The sequence below is a fragment of the Myotis brandtii genome, unplaced genomic scaffold (assembly GCF_000412655.1).
Source record: "Myotis brandtii unplaced genomic scaffold, ASM41265v1 scaffold84, whole genome shotgun sequence".
NCBI classification, from domain to species: Eukaryota; Metazoa; Chordata; class Mammalia; order Chiroptera; family Vespertilionidae; genus Myotis; species Myotis brandtii.
Genome location: NW_005371410.1, coordinates 10,506,824 through 10,527,616, shown reverse-complemented (window position 1 = coordinate 10,527,616; position 20,793 = coordinate 10,506,824). Strand labels below are relative to the sequence as shown.

The 20,793-nt window shown below is 44.1% G+C and overlaps 1 protein-coding gene across 4 annotated transcripts in view; it reads left to right on the top strand.

The window, feature by feature from the left end:
- Nucleotides 1–20,793, top strand: part of SPTBN1 (spectrin, beta, non-erythrocytic 1) — a 163,185-nt gene that overhangs the window by 60,581 nt on the left and 81,811 nt on the right. The window contains exon 1 of one of the 4 annotated variants that reach the window (XM_005884615.2): nucleotides 180–733. The exons of 2 other annotated variants lie outside the window; for them this stretch is intronic. In XM_005884615.2, coding sequence (XP_005884677.1) covers nucleotides 625–733 — 109 coding nt within the window. In that variant the 5' untranslated portion in view covers nucleotides 180–624. Of the gene's footprint in view, nucleotides 1–179; nucleotides 734–20,793 lie in introns of those variants that run through there. One more of the 4 variants, XM_005884614.2, reaches the window with a different exon arrangement.

Genomic DNA, 20,793 nt, shown 5'->3' with positions numbered 1-20,793 from the left:
CGCGCTGTTATGCTAATATCACCGCCTCACCGCCCCGCGCGCGGTGAGTGGCTCCCGATTAAATTACAAACCGGCGGCCGCCGAGGGCAGCAGGGAGTGCGCTGCTGTTATGCTAATCAGGTGACATCACCGCCCCGCGCGCGGTGAGTGGCTCCCGATTAAATTACAAACCGGCGGCCGCCGAGGGCAGCAGGGAGGAGGTGTGTGCGCTGCTCCCGCGAGCGCCCGGGCTCTGCGACCAGCCGAGCTGAAGATTGGCCATATTTAAAAAAAAAAAAAAAAAATTCAAGGAGGACTTGCGCCTGCCTCCCTCGGTCCTTCGCCTCTCCTGGGTCATTGATTTCAAGCTTCAAGCCAAGGGCCACAAAAGGAAGGAAAGCAACAAGGCATTGGTGCCTGAGTGGTAATTCCCGGCCGGCGAAGGTGGACTCCCGGGCAGCCAGCTTCCTATCAGATCACCCCGTGGACCTTCCGCCCGGGATGGGGCTGGCCTAAGGTCCAGCCCTCCTCGCAGGGGCCGGGAGCCCAGCGGTGCGGAAGCTGCTGGTGTTGGATGGGGGTAGGAGGGGGCCGGAGCGGGATTTCCTCCGTGCAGCCCGCCGGGGCGCTACGCCGCCGGGCATAATGGAATTGCAGAGGACGTCCAGCATCTCGGGGCCGCTGTCGCCGGGCTACACGGGGCAGGTGCCTTACAACTACAACCAGCTGGAAGGGAGATTCAAGCAGCTACAAGGTAAGCCCTCGCCCTCCCCAAGGCCGGGCCTGCCAGGGGGTTTGAGGCTTTATTTGTGCCATATGGTACGTGACCCTAATCAAGACTGGTGGCCCCGGGGCGCACGGCCTGGTTCCAAAGCCTCTGGTTGGCTGTGAACAACACCCCATTCACTACTTAAAGGGGACAGTTTCTCACACTCCTCCAGAAAAGCCACCATTTGGAGTCCCCATGGCTCGCCAGTATGCTTTTGGCTCTTGTGGTTGTCAGGTAACTGCTGCCCACTGCACACACACGTCTCTCCCTTTGGTTACCTTTGCAGCTCAGTAGGTAGGCGCTCATATGCGAGTATTTGGTTGCCCGTGGCCTCCGTCTCCCAGCCCCCAACCTCTTACCTCTGGGAAGCCTAAGGGTGCAAAGTGCATTTGCTCTACACCCAGTCCCGTAGAACAATAGCAGAGGGCGAGGAGGGAGTGGTCTTTTTGTTCCGAAGCCTGAGTAAATTACAGTTTTGATTCCGAAGCTTAATTTTAACCCTTTTGATGTATTGTGTTGGGGGAGAGCCTTCCCCCATCAATTTAGTGGGCTGTGTAATTTATAATGAAAGCCAGTTATTGCCATTTCAGTGCTATGGGTTGGATTAGTTGGATCATTAGTTGGTATTTCTTGGGGTCTGTATTAGTCTCAAATAATTGAATGAATCCAATATTTGACGGCACACATTGTTAGGAAGAGCAGGGTCCTGCGCGAAGCAGTGTGGGAGGGCGGCGGGCCTAAAGCCTGTGTCCAGGTTGGCCCCTGCGGCCTTTGGCTGTCCCTGCCCAGCCAGCAGGCCTGGCCAGCAGTGTCTCAGAGTTTTTATATGAAAAAGAATTCATAACTCAAAACAGAACTCCTTCCGATTCAAAGCCCCTGGAATCAAAAGTAATCGGCTGGGCATGGCTCTAGTGCTGTGAAGGAAAAAAAAAAGTAACCTTCGCAGACTGTATGTTTCTTATTTTAACTCTTTTTGGTGCCGCAGATGTGGTTCCTGTGAGGAGGAGGAAGGAAGGAAGCGGCTCAGTCCTAGAATGTTTTCATTGGGAAGGGGGGGGGGTAATATTTCATTCATAGGTTTATTTGTCTTGTGAAATAGTTGACAGTAATGACACTTTTCTGGAAAACAAGAGACAGAGCAGGACCTGATTGTAGACATTTGCTAGGCTGTGCTGCATTCCTTGAGCAGTTAGCTAAGAGGAGGCTCCAGTCCCTCCAGGGAATGGTTGTATGTCTTTGGTTCATTCCTCTTGAGCTCTTAGAAGGTAGAATTTACTTTTTTTTCTTTTGGAAAATTTGGTGTGGCCAGGGCTGGTGCAGGGAACTTGCAAGTGGTAGAGGAATGGGCAGTGTGTTCCTTGTCTTTCTGGGTCTATGCTGGAAGCCCCACACTCAGTTTCAGGTCCTGAGAATTCAGAATGCACCTCCTGGGGGCCCCAGGCTCCCCACTTTATTGTGTCACAGTCCAAGAAGGAAGCACCCAAGGGGGACCCCCCCCAATCAGAAAATAGAAGAAAGTGTGGGAGGCGTGTACCCCATAACAAAAGGCTGTTATTCTGAAAGGTCTGAGCATGGTTGTAAAACTGCTCACTGAAAAGGGTGGAGTTTACACACACAGGAAATGTCTTAAACTGTCCTCTTTGGACAAAGTAAAATTTAAATTAAAAATCACCAGGTGCTCCTGAGATTTTACCTCACAACTGTTTCTCAAGGAAATCCCTTCTAAAGGGGTGGGCTTCACCTTTGTGTGTGTGTCACCTTTGTCCCCGAATTTAGATTTAGTTCCAGATAAACTTTCTTATTTCTAAATATTGTGGTTTAGGAGTTGCCTAAGTTTAGTGTTGTATTTCTGTAACAGAGAACCACCCATGTTGAGGAACTGAGAAAGGGTGGATTAACTTTCAAGTATGGTGGATCCCAGGAGAATGCCCAGCATTTGGGATCATCCTTAGTAACAAATGGAAGTGATTGCATTTTAAGAGAATTTTTGATAAAACCTTTCCCCAACTCCACCTCCCACCCCTAGTTTGATATTTTGTTTACTATTTGTAGTTCTTCCAATCAACATTTTTGATAGAATATAGATTCTGCTGATTTAATTTTGTATATGCCTACAAAATTGCTTTTTTTTTTTTTTACTCGTATAAGTATAATATTTCCTAGCACTTGCAGGCCAATCTTGGCAAACTGTTTCTCTGAATCTGTATTAATTTGTTAAAGTGCCTCTTATATGAACTTACTCATTTAGCATCTATGTCTGAGAGTAATGTGATTTCATGGGAGATATTTATGCATGTTTGCTGGTTTCAAGTATTTTCACACTGTCCTAAAAATTTCAGGAGGGACCATGGGATGACATTTGCTGTTCCAGCTAAGGGAAATATGATATTAAAATGAGTCTGGTCTATTTAGATACAATAATTTCTAGAGAGTTATGGGTAAGTAAATAAATGTGATCAAAAACAAAACCTCAGTGATCTAAAGGACTGAGATGTTATGTTGCAAGTGTCTATCATACTAATAATGCTTCTGGCAGAAGGGAAGAGAGAGGACCTACTACTTCTGATGGCTTCAAACATTAACCACAAACACCCAACCCTTAATGCACACCTCACAGACACACCCTCTCACAATTTTCACCTGCAAAACTACCATCTTCCTCAATTTGTTCATGTATCTTAAAAAGTTGGGTTAGTTGTTTTGTTTTTCTTTTTTAAATAAGAGAGAATACCGAGACACAATAAAACTCAACCTCATGTGTTTAGATAAATGTTGTTTGTAGTAACAGAGTTCATAATATTTTTTCTCCAGTTTCACAGCCAGTTTAACTCCTTATAGGAAAATATTTCTGCTACTCTTCTACTCAGAAACTTAACTTGTGCCTGTTATGTAAATTAAATTCCAGACCCCTCGCCCTGGCTTTGTGGCTCAGTTGTTTAGACTCATCCCTTACACCAAAAAAGTTGTGTGGGTTTAATTCCTGGTCAGGGCACATACCTAGATTGCAGGTTTGATCTCCGGTCAGGATGCATAGGGAGGCAACAGATCGATGTTTCTCTTTCACATCCATGTTTCTCTCTCCCTCTCTCTTCCTTGCTCTAAAAAAGAAAAAAAATCAATGGAAGCATATCTTTGGGTGTGGATTAAAAAAAAAATTCCAGACTCCTGAGCTTGACGTTCAGGACCCTCCCCAACCCACATACTTCCTATTCCAGTTCTTACACTCTGGATAACATCTTCCAGGTAGGCAGGCCTGTTTCTCTTCATAAAACCCAGCCCTGGGTTTTTCCTCCATCATTACCTTCCGCCTCAATTGTCCCACCCGTCCATTTTACATATGGAAATCCTTCCTACAGCTCTTCAAGACTGTGCTGACATCCCAGTTATTCCATAAAGTTTCTTGTCTCCTCGGATCTCATTGAGTGCTTTCCTTGTATCAGACATGTTAGCAGGAGCTTTATATAGGGTGGGGCAAAAGTAGGCTTACAATTGTGAGTACACAAAGCACAGTTTCCTCTTGTATTATTATTTATTAATTATTGTATTACGTTCCATACACACAACTGTAAACCTACTTTTGCCCCACCCTGTGCATAGTTATATTTTTATTTATTTATTTTTTGGTTAATCCTCCCCTGAGGATATTTTGACATTGATTTTTAGGAAGAGTGGAAGAGAGAGGGAAAGACAGAGAGAAACATCGATGTGAGAGAAACACATCGATTGGTGGCCTCCTGCACGAGCCCCAGCCAGGGCCCAGGCGGGTGAGGAGCCTGCAGCCAAGGTACATGCCCTTGGTTGGAATCGAACCTGGGACCCTTTGGTCTGCAGGCAGACGCTCTATCCAGTGAGCCAAACTGGCTAGGGCTGTGCATGGTTATCTTAATCTAGTCTTCATAACATTCCTAGGAGGTTTTAAAGATGAGAAGATAGAATCAAATAAGTTGTCCAGGGCTAATGGGTTCAGCCTGCACATTGTTTTCTGTAATTTTCTTTTCCCTGACTTGTACATATTAATATTTCATCTCTGAAAAAAAAAGGGGGATGTGTGACATTGTGAAGTGCCCACATTAACCTGATTCCTTTTCCTGCCTTCCTGTCCCCAGAGCACGGATTCTATTGGCTCTGGCAGTGTAATGAAGACAGGATCTAGTTGAAAAGCATCAGAATGGACTTTTTGTGCCCTCTTTGCCTGACCTTGACATTTAGCACCTGATATTTCTGGAGAAAGTGCTTTCTCTTAGCTGTTCTGGCTCAATGAATTTATCCCGTTGTCCAGAAAGAGTCATGGGGTCTTCCTTGGGACATAGAGGGATACTAAAGAGTTTTAGCCATGGGAATGCATTAGTACTCTCAAGTTTATTACATGCCATCTCAGACATGTTGAATTTCTTCATGTTTTTTTGGTTTTAATTTCTTAACTGTTAGGGAAAGATCTGCTGGTTTTATACTTGTAGATCATGAAGAAAATTTCTTCTTCAGTTTTTAAGAACTTTCCAATTATGGTACCTAAATGTCTTGCTTAATTTCTTAAACCTGGGTTTACACCTGTTTGTCATGAATAAAATTTTAAGTTCTTAAATATAAAGTAATAGTCTTCTAATATTCCTCATTGTGACAGTGAACAGAGTTGGTGACAAATGATATCCCTATTTTTTTGTTTGGGGATGGCAAGATTTATAAGAACATTTTGGGATTTAATGACGGCATAAAAGATTGGCTTTTCGGTTTGTTTCCCTCCAATACTGTGGGACTATAGTTTTCTAAGCCCAGATAACTTTGTGGGTAAGTCACTAATTAAAAACAAAAAAACAACAACTTTCACCAGTTTACAAGAATTTCAGCTCAAAATTTAGAAGTTCCTAATAGATTTGTGAATTAGAATTGTTTTTGAATGATGTAATGATAATAATTATTGTTGTAGCTCTTAACTTAAATATGTACTATCTTGCTCATTAACTAAACGAGGTTATTTAAAGTATCCAGCAGGAGATATAGTAACTTAGCACTAATAATAATCCTGTTGGGTAGATATTCTCTTTTTATAAAGAAACAGATCATTGGATTACGATCAATCAGTATGAAGTTCTCTCTCCAGAACCCAGGTTTAGGGAGTCCAAATTTGATGTCCCTCCTTTAGAACAGCAGAGTGTGAGGTCTGACCCATGACACCCATTACCCAGGCACCATGAATTTATTCTGGTGGCATGGAAAATTAATGAGCTCAGAACTGCTCCGATTTCTGGACATGTGGTACTCTTAGTTTTTGGTGGGCTAGGAACGCTAACAGGCAAGGAACGCTGATTCTTTTGGTTTATATACAATGGTTGCCCGGGACAGCCATTAAAAGGGCTCTTGGAGGCCAGCTAAGGAGAAGAGGAGGGTGATAGATAACTCTCTGAGGAAAAGCTACCAATTTTTTAAAATAATTTCAGTTGACGTACAATATTATATTAGTTTGAGGCATACAACCTCATGATTAGACGTGTATATAACTTATGAAGTCATGACTCCGATAAATATATTACCCATCTGACACCAAACATAGTTATTACCAGATTATTGAGCATTTTCCCTATGCTGTCCTTTACATCCCCATGACTACTCTGTGACTACCAATTGGTACATTTAAATCCCTTCCCTTTTTCATCCAGTCCCTCGGTCGCCCTCCTCTTGGCATTCATCAGTCTGTTCTCTGTCTCTCTGAGTCTGTTTCTGTTCTGCTTGTTCATTATTTTGTTTTTTAGATTCCACATATCTGGCATTTGTCTTATTTCACTTGGTATAATAGCCTCTCAGTCCGTCCATGTTGTTGCAGATGGGAATATTTCATTCTTTTTTATGGCTGAATCGTATTCTATTGTATATATGCACCACTTCTTTGTCCATTCATCTATTGATGGGCATTTAGGTTGCTTCCATATGTATTTATAAAAATGTATTTTTATTGATTGATTTCAGAGATGAAGAGAGAGAGAGGTAGAACCATCAGTGATGAGAGAGAATCGTTGATCGGCTGCCTCCTACACGCCCCACACTGGGAATTGAGCCCACAACCCGGGCATGTGTCCTAACCAGGAATCGAAGGTGGCATGCCGGCCGGGCCATATCTTGGCTATTGTAAATAATGCTGCGGTAAACATGTGTCTTTTCGATTTAGTGTAAGCTACCACTTTTCTTAGGGTAGTGAACTAATGGGACTGAATGTCCTGACAGTGAGGAAGCTTTCTGGATGACTGTGTTCCTGCTGATCTCTTCCCACACCTTGGGCCTGAGAAGGGGCCTGTTCACAGCCCCGCCACCTCTTCCTCTGTTTTAGTCTCTTTCCCTGGTTTCCTAAAGCCCCCCATGCAGCTGCCCAGCCTCTCTAAAGCCAGGCCCTGATAAGAGCTCTCCTCCCTCCCAAAACTTTTGGGATTTGACTCCAGCCAACCTTCCTATCCAGGTCCTGTCCTCTACTTGACAGTATTCACGATTTCTAAACCAACCCTGCCTTTCCCACCTGGTTTCTTTCCTAGGGAATTATTTTTTGTGTTGGATCATTCTTTTGAGCTTTAGGTCAGATGCCACATCACTCTAAGTATTCCCAGAGGGAGGGGAGGTCAGAATCCCTGCTTGGATTCCCTTCCTTTAAGGTTTAAGCCAGGGGTGGGCAAACTTTTTGACTCGAGGGCCACAATGGGTTCTTAAACTGGACCGGAGGGCCGGAACAAAAGCATGGATGGAGTGTTTGTGTGAACTAATATAAATTCAAAGTAAATCATTACATATTTTTTTTTTTTTAGTTTTATTCATTTCAAACGGGCCGGATCCGGCCCGTGGGCCGTAGTTTGCCCACGGCTGGTTTAAGCACTTGGTCATTCTGTGATTTTCACAAACTGGTATTGGTGATAGCTTGAGTATTTGCCTCTGTTTTCCTTACATTTCACAAAGTCTGGGAACATAAAGACAAAAGTCTGACATAACCTCTTACAAGTAGCAGTCACTAAGCCTTTCTTAAAGAGTAACTAAATGAAGTTAATCTTACGGGCTGCTTTATTGCAGGGGTTCTCCAGATGCGTTCCATCAGCATGTCTTGGGAACTTGATAGAAAGATAAATTCTCAGGCCCGACTTCTCTCCTGCTGAATCAGAAACTCTGGGGGTGGGGCCAGCAATAGGTGTTTGAACTAGTCTGCCTGGTGACTCTGCTGCACACTGGAGTTTTACCACTTGTATGATCTTTGTGATTGGTAGGGGTGGGTGGGAGAGAGATGGGGAGGAATCGGCTGCATGTACTGCTTCCCAATAGAAGCATATACTATCTGATTTCTTACTGAAGAATGAAGTCTTGTGAAAAACTATGTTTTAGAACAAAACTGTAATAGTGGAAGAGTCACTTAACTAGTTAGGAATGGGCTCTATCTTGTTAAATCACAGAAGCCCGTTACCATCTGTAGGCCTTGGCAAATGGGGTCAATTGTCTACCCCAGTTCCCCTCACCAAGTTGGTGTGAAGACCAATCTGAAAAGAGATGTAAGTTTAGAAAAAAATAAAAATAATAGTATGTGTGGGGTCTGAGGACAGTTCAATTAAGGCATCTCGTTTAGTTCCATTTAGGTTCTTAATTAAAAAATCTGTTGGATTTAACCTTAAAACCAGAAATCCCAGCAACTTGGCCTTTGGAAGGGAGGCGGGTGGCATCTGGCCGTGGCCCTGTCTCCGATATCTGAAGACCTGGGCAGCTCTCTTTCTCTGCATGCCTGCCCGGTTTACCGTCCAGGGTTGTGTTGAACAGCAGATGGCATAATCTCTATGAAGTTTCCTTGAAAATGTCCATGCACTATTCAAAGATAAAGTATGGTTGCTGTTTCCATAATCTTTTCTTTTTTTAAAGAAAATTTCTACATCCATATGAGCTCTATAACTCCAGTATTGGACAGCAGTTTCAATATGGACTTCAGGGTTTGTTTTCCTCTCTTCTGGAAAATGAACGTGAAGAGTGACAGAGCTTCAAGTTTACAATTTTTAACCACCGCTTCATAGCCATACGTCTGCGCTTACTGGAGTGAGTTACACTTGTGCACATTGTCAGAATAAGCCAGGCAGATCTCAGCCATTTTTAGATCTTGGTACCGTTTCTCCTTTTTCCTGACAAGTTTCATACTTAGGCCCTGAGTATGAAATACTGACGATGGGGGAAATAAATTATAGGGACACTGTGGGCATGTTTCTAGCGTCAGTATTCTTTGCTAGATTGGCTTCATTATAAATTTGGCAGTTGTTAGTCCATTTCATGGGCGCAGAGTTTTTGCCATTTAAATGCTCGGTAGATGGTCAGTAATCTAGGCTACTTTAGAGCAATAAGAATTCTAAGAAATAAAATAAAACTGACTTTAAAAAGAGAGGGCTTGCATTTTTGTTTATTTTGTTGGTCTGTTAACAAATATCTATTGATGACCTGCTTCTCAACGAGCATCTGCCCTCCGGTTAGGAAGTGCTGTGCCGGAGATGCTGGCTGAGCTTGGCGATCAGTAGGAGCAAGTGGAGAAATATACTTACTCCAGGTGAGGGACCCAAGGTAGGGGAATTTGAGCAGGTTCAGGGCAGCCAGAGTTTAGAACAAACCAGGGCTGGTCAGAGGGGGTTCTAGAAGGATAATTGACAAAGGTCTTGAGGATACATGGTCCTCTAAATCAGATTAAGGAATTTGGAAGTAAGTCAGGCCGTGGGAAGCAATTGAAGATTTTGAATAGGAGAGTGCTTGGTTCTGACTTTTTTTTTTTTTTTCCCAAAGAAAGGCTGGTCTGACTCCTGAGTGTGATTGTTTTAGAGGACAGTGGTCAAGCGAGGAGGCAGGAGATTACTTAAGAGGCTGTGGCATTGGAGGGGGTGAGAAATTTAGAAACAACACAGCCTCCTGGAATTTTGAACTGCAACGTACTTAGAGAACCTTGTTACTCCGTGTGGTCCCAGCTTGTTAGAAATGCAGACTCTCATGCCCACCTCAGACCTACTGAGTCAGAACCTCATTTTAACACGTTAAGCGCCCAGTCAGTCACCGGTGACTGACACTATACTTTCCGTTCGGAGGACAAAACAGGCTGGGCGCTTCACGTGTTAACAAGCTCCCCAAGCGGTTTGTGTGCACATTCAGGCTTAGAAAGAAATAATCTCCATTGCCCCCATGTGCAGAGAAGGAAACAGTCCCAGGAAGGCTATGACCATTCTGGGGTTCAAGTTTATGTGTTTTATATATAAAGTCTGCGTTAAAAGTAGGAGTTTTGTGGGGTTTTTTTCTCTCCTAAGCAAACTGGATCATTTTAACTATAAAAATAATCTTGTATCCAAAATGTATAGTAGTTAATTAAAGAAAGTTTAGTATTGCCCTAGAAGATTACAGGGCTTTAAAGCATGGTTGGTTAATTCCTAGTTTTGTAAGCCTTTGTAGAATTTGGCTGGGATTTTCCTACTTGCTAATCCTGCAGTGCTAGAAATTTGTGAGGTTAAAAAAACATAGTTTCTTTTCATTTACCCATTTGGTATTAACGGAAAATTAAGGTCCATACCTGCTTTATGACTTCAGTGTTTTACTTTCAAACTTTTTTAAAAAAATATGTTTTTATTGATTTTTAGAGAGAGAGGAAGGGAAAAGGATAGAGAGGTAGAAACATCGATGAGAGAGAAACATCATCGATCAGCTGCCTCCTGCACGCCCCCTCCGGGGAATCGAGCCTACAACCTGGGCATGTGCCCTGACCGGGAATTTAACCTCTAACCGGTAACTTCTTGGTTCATGGGTCAGTGCTCAACCACTGAGCCACCCTGGCCAGGCTCAAACTATGTTTTTGAAGCAAAAATACCTCCCTCTTTCCCCACACTCCATCTTAGTAAATTGATGCTATGTTAAATGAATGCTGCTGTTCTTGGAGTTGGTCAGACTATAGTCCAGTCTCACATATGTCAAATTTACCTGCTGGTGTCTTCAGGATTTGGCTTTAAAAGTAGATTGGAAATACATTCAATATCTGTTACTTAATGTAAGTGCCCATTGCCTGTGTGTCTGCAGGTGAAGCTTTAAAATGACTGGGTCTTGACAGCTGACATTTGTTGGCTGGAAGTGTGTGTCCCTTAGAAGAAGAAAGAGAAGAGGTGAGGAGATAGGTGACTTCCGTTCTTGACTGGCACCACTGGGTGACCCTTCTGATGGGCGGGGCACCAGTAATGAAAGCAGTAGGAGTCAGGAAGTGGCTCGGGTGATGTTCTTTCAGAGGAAGGGTTGAAGGTCATTAATGGGCAAAGTCAGTTTTTTAGCTGTCCTTTGTATTACTCCAAAATTCTCTTTATATATTTATTATTTCACAGCCATACTGTGACACCTTCAAAAGAAATGAAAATGAAATAGTTTATGTAAGATTCTGCAGTCCCAGCAAATTCTTACTTTCTGCTAGTTCTTTTCTATGTGCTTACTCAATTTAATGCTCTTATAATCATTGTATAGATTTAGTTTTGTCTTGCCTTCCTGTTTCTGTTTTTTACTTAACATTATATCATACACTTTTCATATGTGGTTAATTCTATGCCTTGTGCCAAATATTGCCAAACTGCTTTCCAAATGAGGGCAATTTATTTACTCATCTGAGCCTGTTTCCTCATATGTGGGAGAAGGGTAATACAAACTCTGTATAGTAAGATTACTTTAAGAGTATGTGAAGTTCTCCATGGAAACTGTGTTTAGCACAGTACCCTCAAGTAATCGATGACAACCATTATTTTTACAGGTCCTGGTCAAATGGCAAAGCCAGGCCCAGGGGAGGCAAGTCTTTTGAACTTGAGTTGAGTGTCTCAACCCCACCTCCACCCCTGAAACCTGTTCTGGGTGTGGTTTCCTTTAGTCTGTTAGAAGAGTGTTCAGTTTGCCTGAAAATGCACCCAGCTGAAACCCGCTTTTTGTGTTCCCACAAGGTTGATGGCAGCCACTTGAGTCTGTGACCTTTGGTGTAGGGTGAAGGTTACGATGGTGGTGCCTCTTCCAAGTTCATAAAAAGCATCTGGAGCAGTTACTGCTGAAGCCAGAGCACCCAGCACTTTGTCAGAGAACCACCGTAGCCAGATTAATACTGCCCGCCCTCCACAGATCGGTGCACGCCTCTCAGTGTTTGCTTTTGAAAGGCCTGTCTTAGCCTTTCTTTTCCCCCACCTTGAGTTCGAGAGGCACAGGACCTTTAAAGTAGCAACTCCAGTAATCACAGTAGCATGGAGAAAGGTCTGGCCCTCAAGTCCCTTTCTGATGCTGCAGTGATGTAAGTGGAAAGTTAATTTGAGGATCACTGAGGCACATGTTATTCACAAAGAATGTGAGCAAAACATTACACGTCTGGAGGCTCTGCTCTTCTGTGGTGGCAAGGAAATTACATGGGCTGTGTCATTATTTGGGAGAATTTTACCAACCCCCCACTGAGCGTGCAATTGTGATGGAATTTTGGAGTGACAGCCAGTTGCTCTAGTTGCAGAAGTGAGCTGAGCTGTGTGAGTGTGTTTTGCCTGAAATCCTTATACAAACCATAGACATTAATTTGGTGCCATTGACATGCAAATGGTGGTTATCTCTTGGAATGTGGCCTTAGCATTTTGGATTAGGGGTGGATTTTTTTTTTTTTTTAAAGATAATCTTTAAAAAGTGTACTTAAAGTGTCAAGTATACAGAGTCTGAAAGTCTGCTTCAGCTATTTGCACTGTTAAATGCCAATGAGTTTCTGTAGATTGCAGGCTTGAATGTATGGTAGTTGAGAGGTGGACGGTACCCTGATTTCTATTGAAGGAGACGTTTATTCCTACAGAGACTTAGAATGACTTGCTATAAAAAAAAATCAGCCTTGCAGTGGTAGAGGGAGATTATGCATTATCTGTGAACAACTGTCAAGCAGATGCAATCCCGGCTGCACAGTCTGTGGTGGAGAATGGGTGGGTGGCCGGGGAGGGAGGAGGAGAGTACTCGGGCACTGCAGCCAGGCTGGCCACGGTGTGGTGAGGAGGGCTGCAGAGGGCTGTCTGAGGACATTTTATCTCTCCTTTCAGAAACACAAGGGTGGTGGAAAGCACGTGGACTGTGGGAGTCGCATAAGCCAGCTTTCAAATTCTGGCTCCCCTAGTGACGTCACTGAGTCCCATGTGTCATCTGTTAAAAACTGGGAAGAACATACAGACCTCGGGGTGGTTGTGAAGTTTAAATTAGAATTTTGTTTTAATAGGGTGACAAGCTAATCCTGAGACTCTCCCAGGATTACACTTTCCCAGTGTTAGCACTGGTCATTCCGTGTCCGGGGAATCTCCCCCAAGTCCCAGGCAAGCCGGGCAGTGGGTCACCCTAATCATATCTGAAAGTACCTGTGGCTATGTACGGAGGATAATATCTGTGTGCTTTCACCCCTGTATTCCTTCCTAGTGCTTGGCACATAAGTACATGTCTCATAAATAAAGGAATGAATGAAAGAGTAAAATAATGAAGGCACTAATACATACATAGTTGTTTTAAAGTGAGTTAGTCACTCCTCCCTCTTCTCCCCTGAGAAAGGAGGCGGCCTCATCAGCCACATAATAATGTGTTGAATGAAGGAATGCGTCACCCGGTAATGATTTTGACTTTATGATGTGGCTAAACTGTAATTTCAGGAAGGGCTTATCTGGGTTTGTCTCCTTTTTTGATAAAATGGAATTTGATAGGACCTTAGGGACCTCCCTCATATAGTCCCTGAACGCTGCAGGGCACCCGGGATTTACTTAACATTGGTAGGGAGGAGAGGAGAGGGAGGCACACAGACTAAAAGTGCTTGGAGAGAGAAGCAGTTCCCTAGAAATTAATTAGGCTTTGGGTTGTCTCTTCGGTTTTTGTTTTTCTTCCTTTCTTTTTCCTTTGAATGGGATGGGGTAAGAGTATTTGGGCCAGGAGAAAACTTAATGTAGTCACATAGCAAAAGAGGTAAAAGTGTAACCCGTGAGGATGGAATCTGTTCTTGTAGGTGTGGTAGCCAGTCAGAGTTTTATATTGTGGGGGCTGTAAAATGAGTGCGATGTTTCTAACTGCCAGTGTGCCTTCACTCACTGAGACCACAGAGTAATGCTCTCCTAGAAGCCAAGCAGTTGAGGGTGCTCTGAGCAAATGGAGGCAGGGCCTCAGAAATTTAGATTCCAGACCAATGTGCCAGCTTGGCCTTTTAACCTGAAGGAATATCTGCGACAAAAGTAATTTTGGCCCAAGAACTGCTTCCCAGCCTTCAGTGCTTCCCAATGCCCGTCCTCCGCCCCCCTTAAAAAATCGTTGGTTTTCTTCTGCACATATATATGATTTCAATTTTGAGATGGGAGGTTATTTTTTACTTGAAACACAAGGAAGCAATTTTTAAAAGTCATACTCATTCAGCAGTGGGCTTGACGATAGCCAAGCTTGGCTAGGAATTCTTGGCCACAAAACCACATGCTGCAGCCTTTATCAGGGTAGTGAATTCAGATGGCTTTTGGGGAAGGGAGAGGGCTGGAGTTGAGGGAGGGGCACTAGAGCAGTGACTTGCCGGGAGGGGCTCTGGAGCTGCTGCCTTTGTGAGTGTTTGCCACCAGCGGGCTGGGCGGCCAGGTCTTCGCTCAGCCGTCATTGTCATGCGGTGATTCTGAGATGACCTTCCTTACCTCATTTTCCTATGAGCTCATAGTTGTCGGCCCACGTAAATTATGTCATGGGTCCTTCCACTCTCTTTGTTTGATAAGGAGCAGCTCAGTGTTTTCTGGAAAAGGAAAGTGATCACAGGTCACTGTGATTCCTGGTTGATTTGGGACGCTTCTCTGTTTCCCTTTCCCCCAGTGGGAACTCACAATGTAATTTCTTTACTAGGTCCCAACCTGCATCGAGAACCAACCAACAGAACTCCTTAAGGAGGGCCTCTCTTCCAGGCTCTGGGGTAGGGTTTCTGTCCCTGTCCTCAAGAAGCTCACAAACGAAGCAAGAGACAGGAAAACACAGGTTTTGAATAGTGAATATGAGGAGGTGGGGGGTTCTTTATACACCTGCCAAATGGAGACCACCTGCCCTCACTACTCCTCAGGGGTGGCTGTGAGAATGAATTCCCTCTGAAAAATACGAATTCATAATCCAATCTAAGAAATTGGGGGTGGGGGGGACAGTTGGGGAGGCTGACTTGTTCTAAGGTCCGCTCACTTGGTCTGGTGTCACTGATGAAGGAAACGACCCTTTCAACAATGCTGGCCAGCATTTATCGAAGGCTTCTGTACCTGACTCTGTGCCATGCATTCTGTGCATTACCTCATTGCACACTCTGAAGAATGCTAGGGATAGGCCGAGTCGTTATCTCTGTTTACAGATGAGGAAACCAGGGCTGGGAGAGATGAAGTAACTTGCTCCGTGGTGTCATACAGCGAGTCTGCTGAGTGTTCACAGAGCCCTGCCCTCTCCACACCACCTCGCCAGAGATAGTTATCTTCCTGGGAGGACCTGGGTGTGGCTGGGTGCGGAGGAAGCGGTTGGACCTTGTCTAGTAGCAACCTACGCAGTTTCTTGAGTCTGCTTTGAAGCAGCCTCCTCAGCCTAGCTCCTTAGAAAGCATTGTCCGTCTTTATGATGTGGTTTTCTTGCTCCTGTCCCCAGAGTCAGAAAACTCATTGGTGGCCAGTATCTGCTGTGGTGGAGTGGCTCCGTGCCAGCCCTGTGTTCAGGATGGGCGCGCTGTGTCACCACGTGGGAAGCGGGTGGTGCTGTGAGGGCCTGATCAGGGCAGCCTGGTTTGGAACCGGAGGTCATGCCCTTTCTGCCACCTTGCTCACGAGTCCACCGGCTGCTGTGACGCAGACGTTCAACCACAAGCTTCTCTCTCTCCTGCACTGATTGTGACTTGACAAAAACGGTTTTGTGGGCTTTCCGGCATGAGGCAGGTATGGACCAGGTGCCTTCGCATACATATGATTTATCCTTTCAGTAGTCTTGTGGGGTGGGTGGTGTCACACCTGTGGATTGAGGAACCTGAGGGTCTGAAAGGTGAAGTGAGGTGGCTTAATCAGCAAGTGACAAAATGGGTGACTTTTCGAAATTCTGCAGCAAGAGGGGGCCGTCTTTTGACATTTCTTTAAAGTGTGTGCTTTCACCCTATCTGGTTTGGCTCAGTGGATAGAGCATCGGCCTGCGGACTGAAGGGGCCCGGGGTCGAGTCCAGTCAAGGGCACATGCCCAGGATGCAGGCTCGATCCCCAGCAGGGAGCGTGCAGGAGGCAGCTGATCAATGATTCTCTCTCATCATTGATGTTTCTATCTCTCTTTTTCCCTTTCCCTTCCTCTCTGAAATCAATAAAAAATATATTAAAAAAAAATAAAGTGTGTGCTTTCTCTCTAGGTAGAGGCAGGTAGCAGGGCACAGTGTACATGTCTTATCAGCACATGGGTAGATTGTATTGATTTAAATTTTATTTTAATTTTTGCTTAAAACGTGTATTTAATCATTCTTATTTAGGAAGACAGCCAAATTCATAATTGTTTTTAAAAAAGTGTCACACTTAACCTAACAACAAATTGAATACACAATTTAAAAATTGAATGCTCATCAGATTTCTCAGACATCACTTGCTGATAAACTGTGGCTGTTGTTGAGTAAATCTTTCTATTAAAAACAATACAGTCTGGCCCTGGCTGGGTGGCTCGATTGGAGCATCATCCCATGCACCAAAAGGTTGCAGGTTCGATGCCGGTCAAGACACCTATGGGAGGCAACCGATCAGTGTTTCTCACATTGATGTTTCTCTCTGTGTCTCTCTCCTTTCCTCTCTCTCTGAAATCAATAAAAACTTATAATCAGGTGAGGATTCAAGACAACAAAACAGCACAGTTTTTTGCTTATCATTGGTAGTGCAAGGGGCTAACATTTCGGGGATGGGTAGTGCATCTGTGTATCTTGAAGGTCAGAGCTGACCTCCACCCACACGTGCATAGTGTTTGCTTGGTAAATGCAGTTAGGATATTGGTGGGATGTTGTGCCAGGTGATGTTGAGCCTTAGTGTATCAGGATCCCTTTGAACATAGCTATAGGCAAGCCTATAGGTAGACCCACAGCTGGCCTGTGAGGGTCTGGATTTTGTTAGAGATGAGATCCCTGCAGCCAGAGATCTCTCGTGATCTCATCGCGAAGATGGTGGTGACTCAGTGGTGGCCAGACTGTGTGACGGCTCAGCTTCAGGGTATTCAGGAACTCACTTGAATCTGTCCACAAACCTCTGAACCAAGAGGAGAGGGGAAAGGTGTTTACATACATTTAGAAAGCTGGGTCCCAACATGCCTCTGCTTAGGCAGTCATGAAAACCTCGTCTTTCTTCCTTTCTCCTGAGGGAGACAAGAATTAACCTGTAGCATAAAAGAAACATTTTTGGGTGGGTGTATAGAGCAGCTTCCAGAACATGGTTCAGCTTAGGTTAGGGCAGCAGAGTTAGAGGAGAGGTGGGAGGTGGTGATGGCCCCGCTCTGCTGCTGCCTTGCTCAGTTGAGGACTGAAAGCTGGAACACGGATGGGAGACGTGCCTAGGCCTGGCAGATAGCTGTTGGCTCTAGTTGTTGCTTCAATTTCTTTACTTTAGTGATAGAAGTATTGTTATCTAGAACTTGTCCTGAGAAGTCAGCTGGCAAAACCTGGAAGCCAGCTGCTTATCCTGTGCTCTGGTTGATGCAGCGTTGCAGTCTGGCTATAGGAATAGAGTAGACTGGGCCTCCTAAATAAGGAAGAGTAAGTGCTACCGATGAAGGCAGGATACATTTTTAGAACACGTGTATAGCTCTAAAATCACCGGAGGAGCCATTAATCCACCCAAGAAGCAAGTGAGGGTGGTGGTGAGCGTGTTACAGTGCTCACTAGAAACACATGTGTGCAAGAGACAGCCGCTGCCTCAAATTACATTCTAAAGAAGAATAGGAGGTAGAAAGTGACAGGTGTCCTAAGACATGCAAGTAACATCCCTGAGTTGTGGCATGAGAGAGTGATGGAGGCTTTCTGAAATTGATGTCTGAGTTGCAACTTTGACTAGGATTAGGTAATGAGATGGTCGGGAGTTGGGGTTAGGGTTGGGGATGGGTTATGACCAGAGGGAGCCAATGAGGCATGTTGGGGGAATGACTAGATATCCCTCTAGGACAGTGATGGCGAACCTATGACACGCGTGTCAGAGGTGACACGCGAACTCATTTTTTTGGTTGATTTTTCTTTGTTAAATGGCATTCAAATATATAAAATAAATATCAAAAATATAAGTCTTTGTTTTACTATGGTTGCAAATATCAAAAAATTTCTATATGTGACACGGCACCAGAGTTAAGTTAGGGTTTTTCAAAATGCTGACACGCCAAGCTCAAAAGGTTTGCCATCACTGCTCTAGGATATGATGTATATTTTTCCCTTCCATTTCAATTATTTATGCTTGTTATTATTAGTTGGGACTTTTGCCTCCTTTTTGTTAGCCAACGTTCAGCTCATGTTGGCACAGGTACAGGGAATTAGGTGCTTAGCAACTGATATTGGTGAAATGACCTTGCACAAGTGACTCATGTCTCTTACTGGTTAGGAAGGATTGCTAGATCTTCATCTGATAGAGCTTTGGAGGCCCCTGCAAATAAATGCATGAAAATTGTACCAGTAACCAGCGGTAACTTTCATTTTACCAAATGTTTCTCCAAGGCTCTGCTGGGTAGATGCCCACTGCTTTAAAAGTGGTAGCTTCTGTGTTCCCTGGGCTCACAAAATCAGTCTTATCAGGAAACGGGCCACTGAGGAGAGAGAAAGCTAAGGTTTAGCCTCACGCAGAGAGAAGGAAAGCAGGTCCCAGTAACTGTGGGTAGTCGTAAAAGTAAGACAGCTAAAACTTCTTGATACTTGCAATCACTGTTGTAAGTACTCTGCACACATTGATTCATATTCCTTGCAGCATCCCGATGAGAATTATCTCCATTGTGGAGGTCAGGACACTGAGGTAGAAAGTACGCTTTGCCCAGGGACACTTAGCCGGTAAGTGGTCGAGTCTGGATGTCAAGCCAGCAGTCTGCTACTGGATTCTGAATCCTTAACCACTTTGCTGTGGGTTTTCCAAATGATGATTGAGGCCTGTGCGTCTGTAAATCTCAGATTAGCATTTCCAGGACCTGGAAACCTGGATTTGGTGAGAGCAGTTGCTGGGAAGTAGAAATTCCTGATCCTCTTCCAACTGTGAAGGATTTGCTGAGACTTTCACTCTTAATTGGTGGTGGTAGTGAGGTTGGCGTGGTAAATGCAGTTTAGAAACCAAGCCTTGCCTAGTCTTCCCTTTGGCGGTAGATTGCTTTGGCGATTCTGACAGAATAAGAGGGGGCTCAGCTGACAGGGCAGACTCCTTGATTCCTCCTCCCACCTCTCCCCCACCCCCCAGTGGTACACCATTTCTATTCTAGCAGTATTTAGTTTTTGTTGTTTGGATGTTTTTGTTTTGGTTGGTGGTGGTTTATGGTTTTGCCTGGTGTTTAACCAGTAATCAAAACTATTTGTAAAGGGACTCAGAGAACCTGTAATGAAGGGTAACAGTGTTGAAGTACAATTTTGTAATTACAAGTGTGGTGCTCAGTCTCGAGACACAGGCTGCACGGAGGTACCCCTGGAGCCCTTTTCACTGGTGACAGCATTACCTAGGAGCATGCAGTTGGGCCCAAACCCACGTTTTCAGTTCAAGTTCTTGGACTTTGTTGATTTTTCTTAACTTTAAACAGTTTCAGCTGTTGAAGCGTTTGTTGGTGTATTTAGGCCGAGTTGCCGTTTGGTCTATGATGTCCATGTGTGAATAAAGCAGATAATCCCTATTTCTGGTTCCACGGCTGCTGCCCGGCGTAAGTGAAGACTTCCAGCTGCTCTCTGCATTTTGTTTTCAGGCTACCTTTTGAGTTTCCCCAAAACAGATATAAAAATAGTTTTTAAGAGGGGGCACCTTACTGGTTATACCCTAACACCACAGACTTGGTTTTCTTCGTCATCTGTTGTGTTGTAAATTTGGCAAAAGAGAAGCAAGTACTTTATGTTTATTGTTTATGCCCACCTCGTTCCAGAAATGATTTAATTTGGCCTTGGTAAGTGTCTCCTGATGATCATTGTGTGTGTGTGATGATGATAATTCTGCTGCCTAGAGTCTGGAATCATAAGACTCATCACAGGGTTGCTGGGTTGGTGAACACTGGCTTTGTTCTCTTCTTTGGCCTCCCTCTCCAGAAAAATGTGCCTGTCTTCCTTAGGAAGGCCTGACATTGCTAGACTGAAGGGGTCACGTCACTGCTCTATGTCTGTTTTTCTTTTAAGGGTACTTAAGGAAAAACCCTCTTGTATGACTGCATATGTTGTAAACTCCCATTTTTATCTCTTTTGAGAATAAAGCTTATTTTATGGGTTTATATAGTTCAACTGATCTCTTTTACCTTTTCTTTGAAATGCTTAAAATGTAGGAGCTATGACAAGCATGAGTCAGAAAGGAGTATAACAGTTTGCATTCAACACGTGGTACCCCACAGGGGTAAGAGTGCTCCCCCCCCCCCCCCCCCCCCCCCAAGAGAGATGATACAGTCCCAGATTATGAGCTACCATCTTTTGAGATTGAGTCTGTGGAGCTGTTAGCCAATGTGTGGCCTTCTATATGGGTAAACCACATAATACCACAAGCCAAACGTTTCTGAAAACATCTAAACTCCCCATGTTTTACATTTACATGTAGGACCAGTGAGGATGGCTCGTCTTTTGATAGTAGGAACAGCACAGCTACCTTAACACATTGCGTACCGCATAGAAATCTCTAAGACATACGCCAGGGACTGCACGTTTTTGGGCAAACTGCACGTTATTTAAATCATCATAACTACAGATCATAATGCACTTTAGGTGTTGTTTTTCAATAATTATAACATTTTTATTTACAAAAACAATTAAACAATTAAAGTTCCTAGTACTTTTTTAACGTATGGTACTGCGTAAAACATTTTCCTCTATGAAGAGGGACCAAACAAAATTTACATAAGTA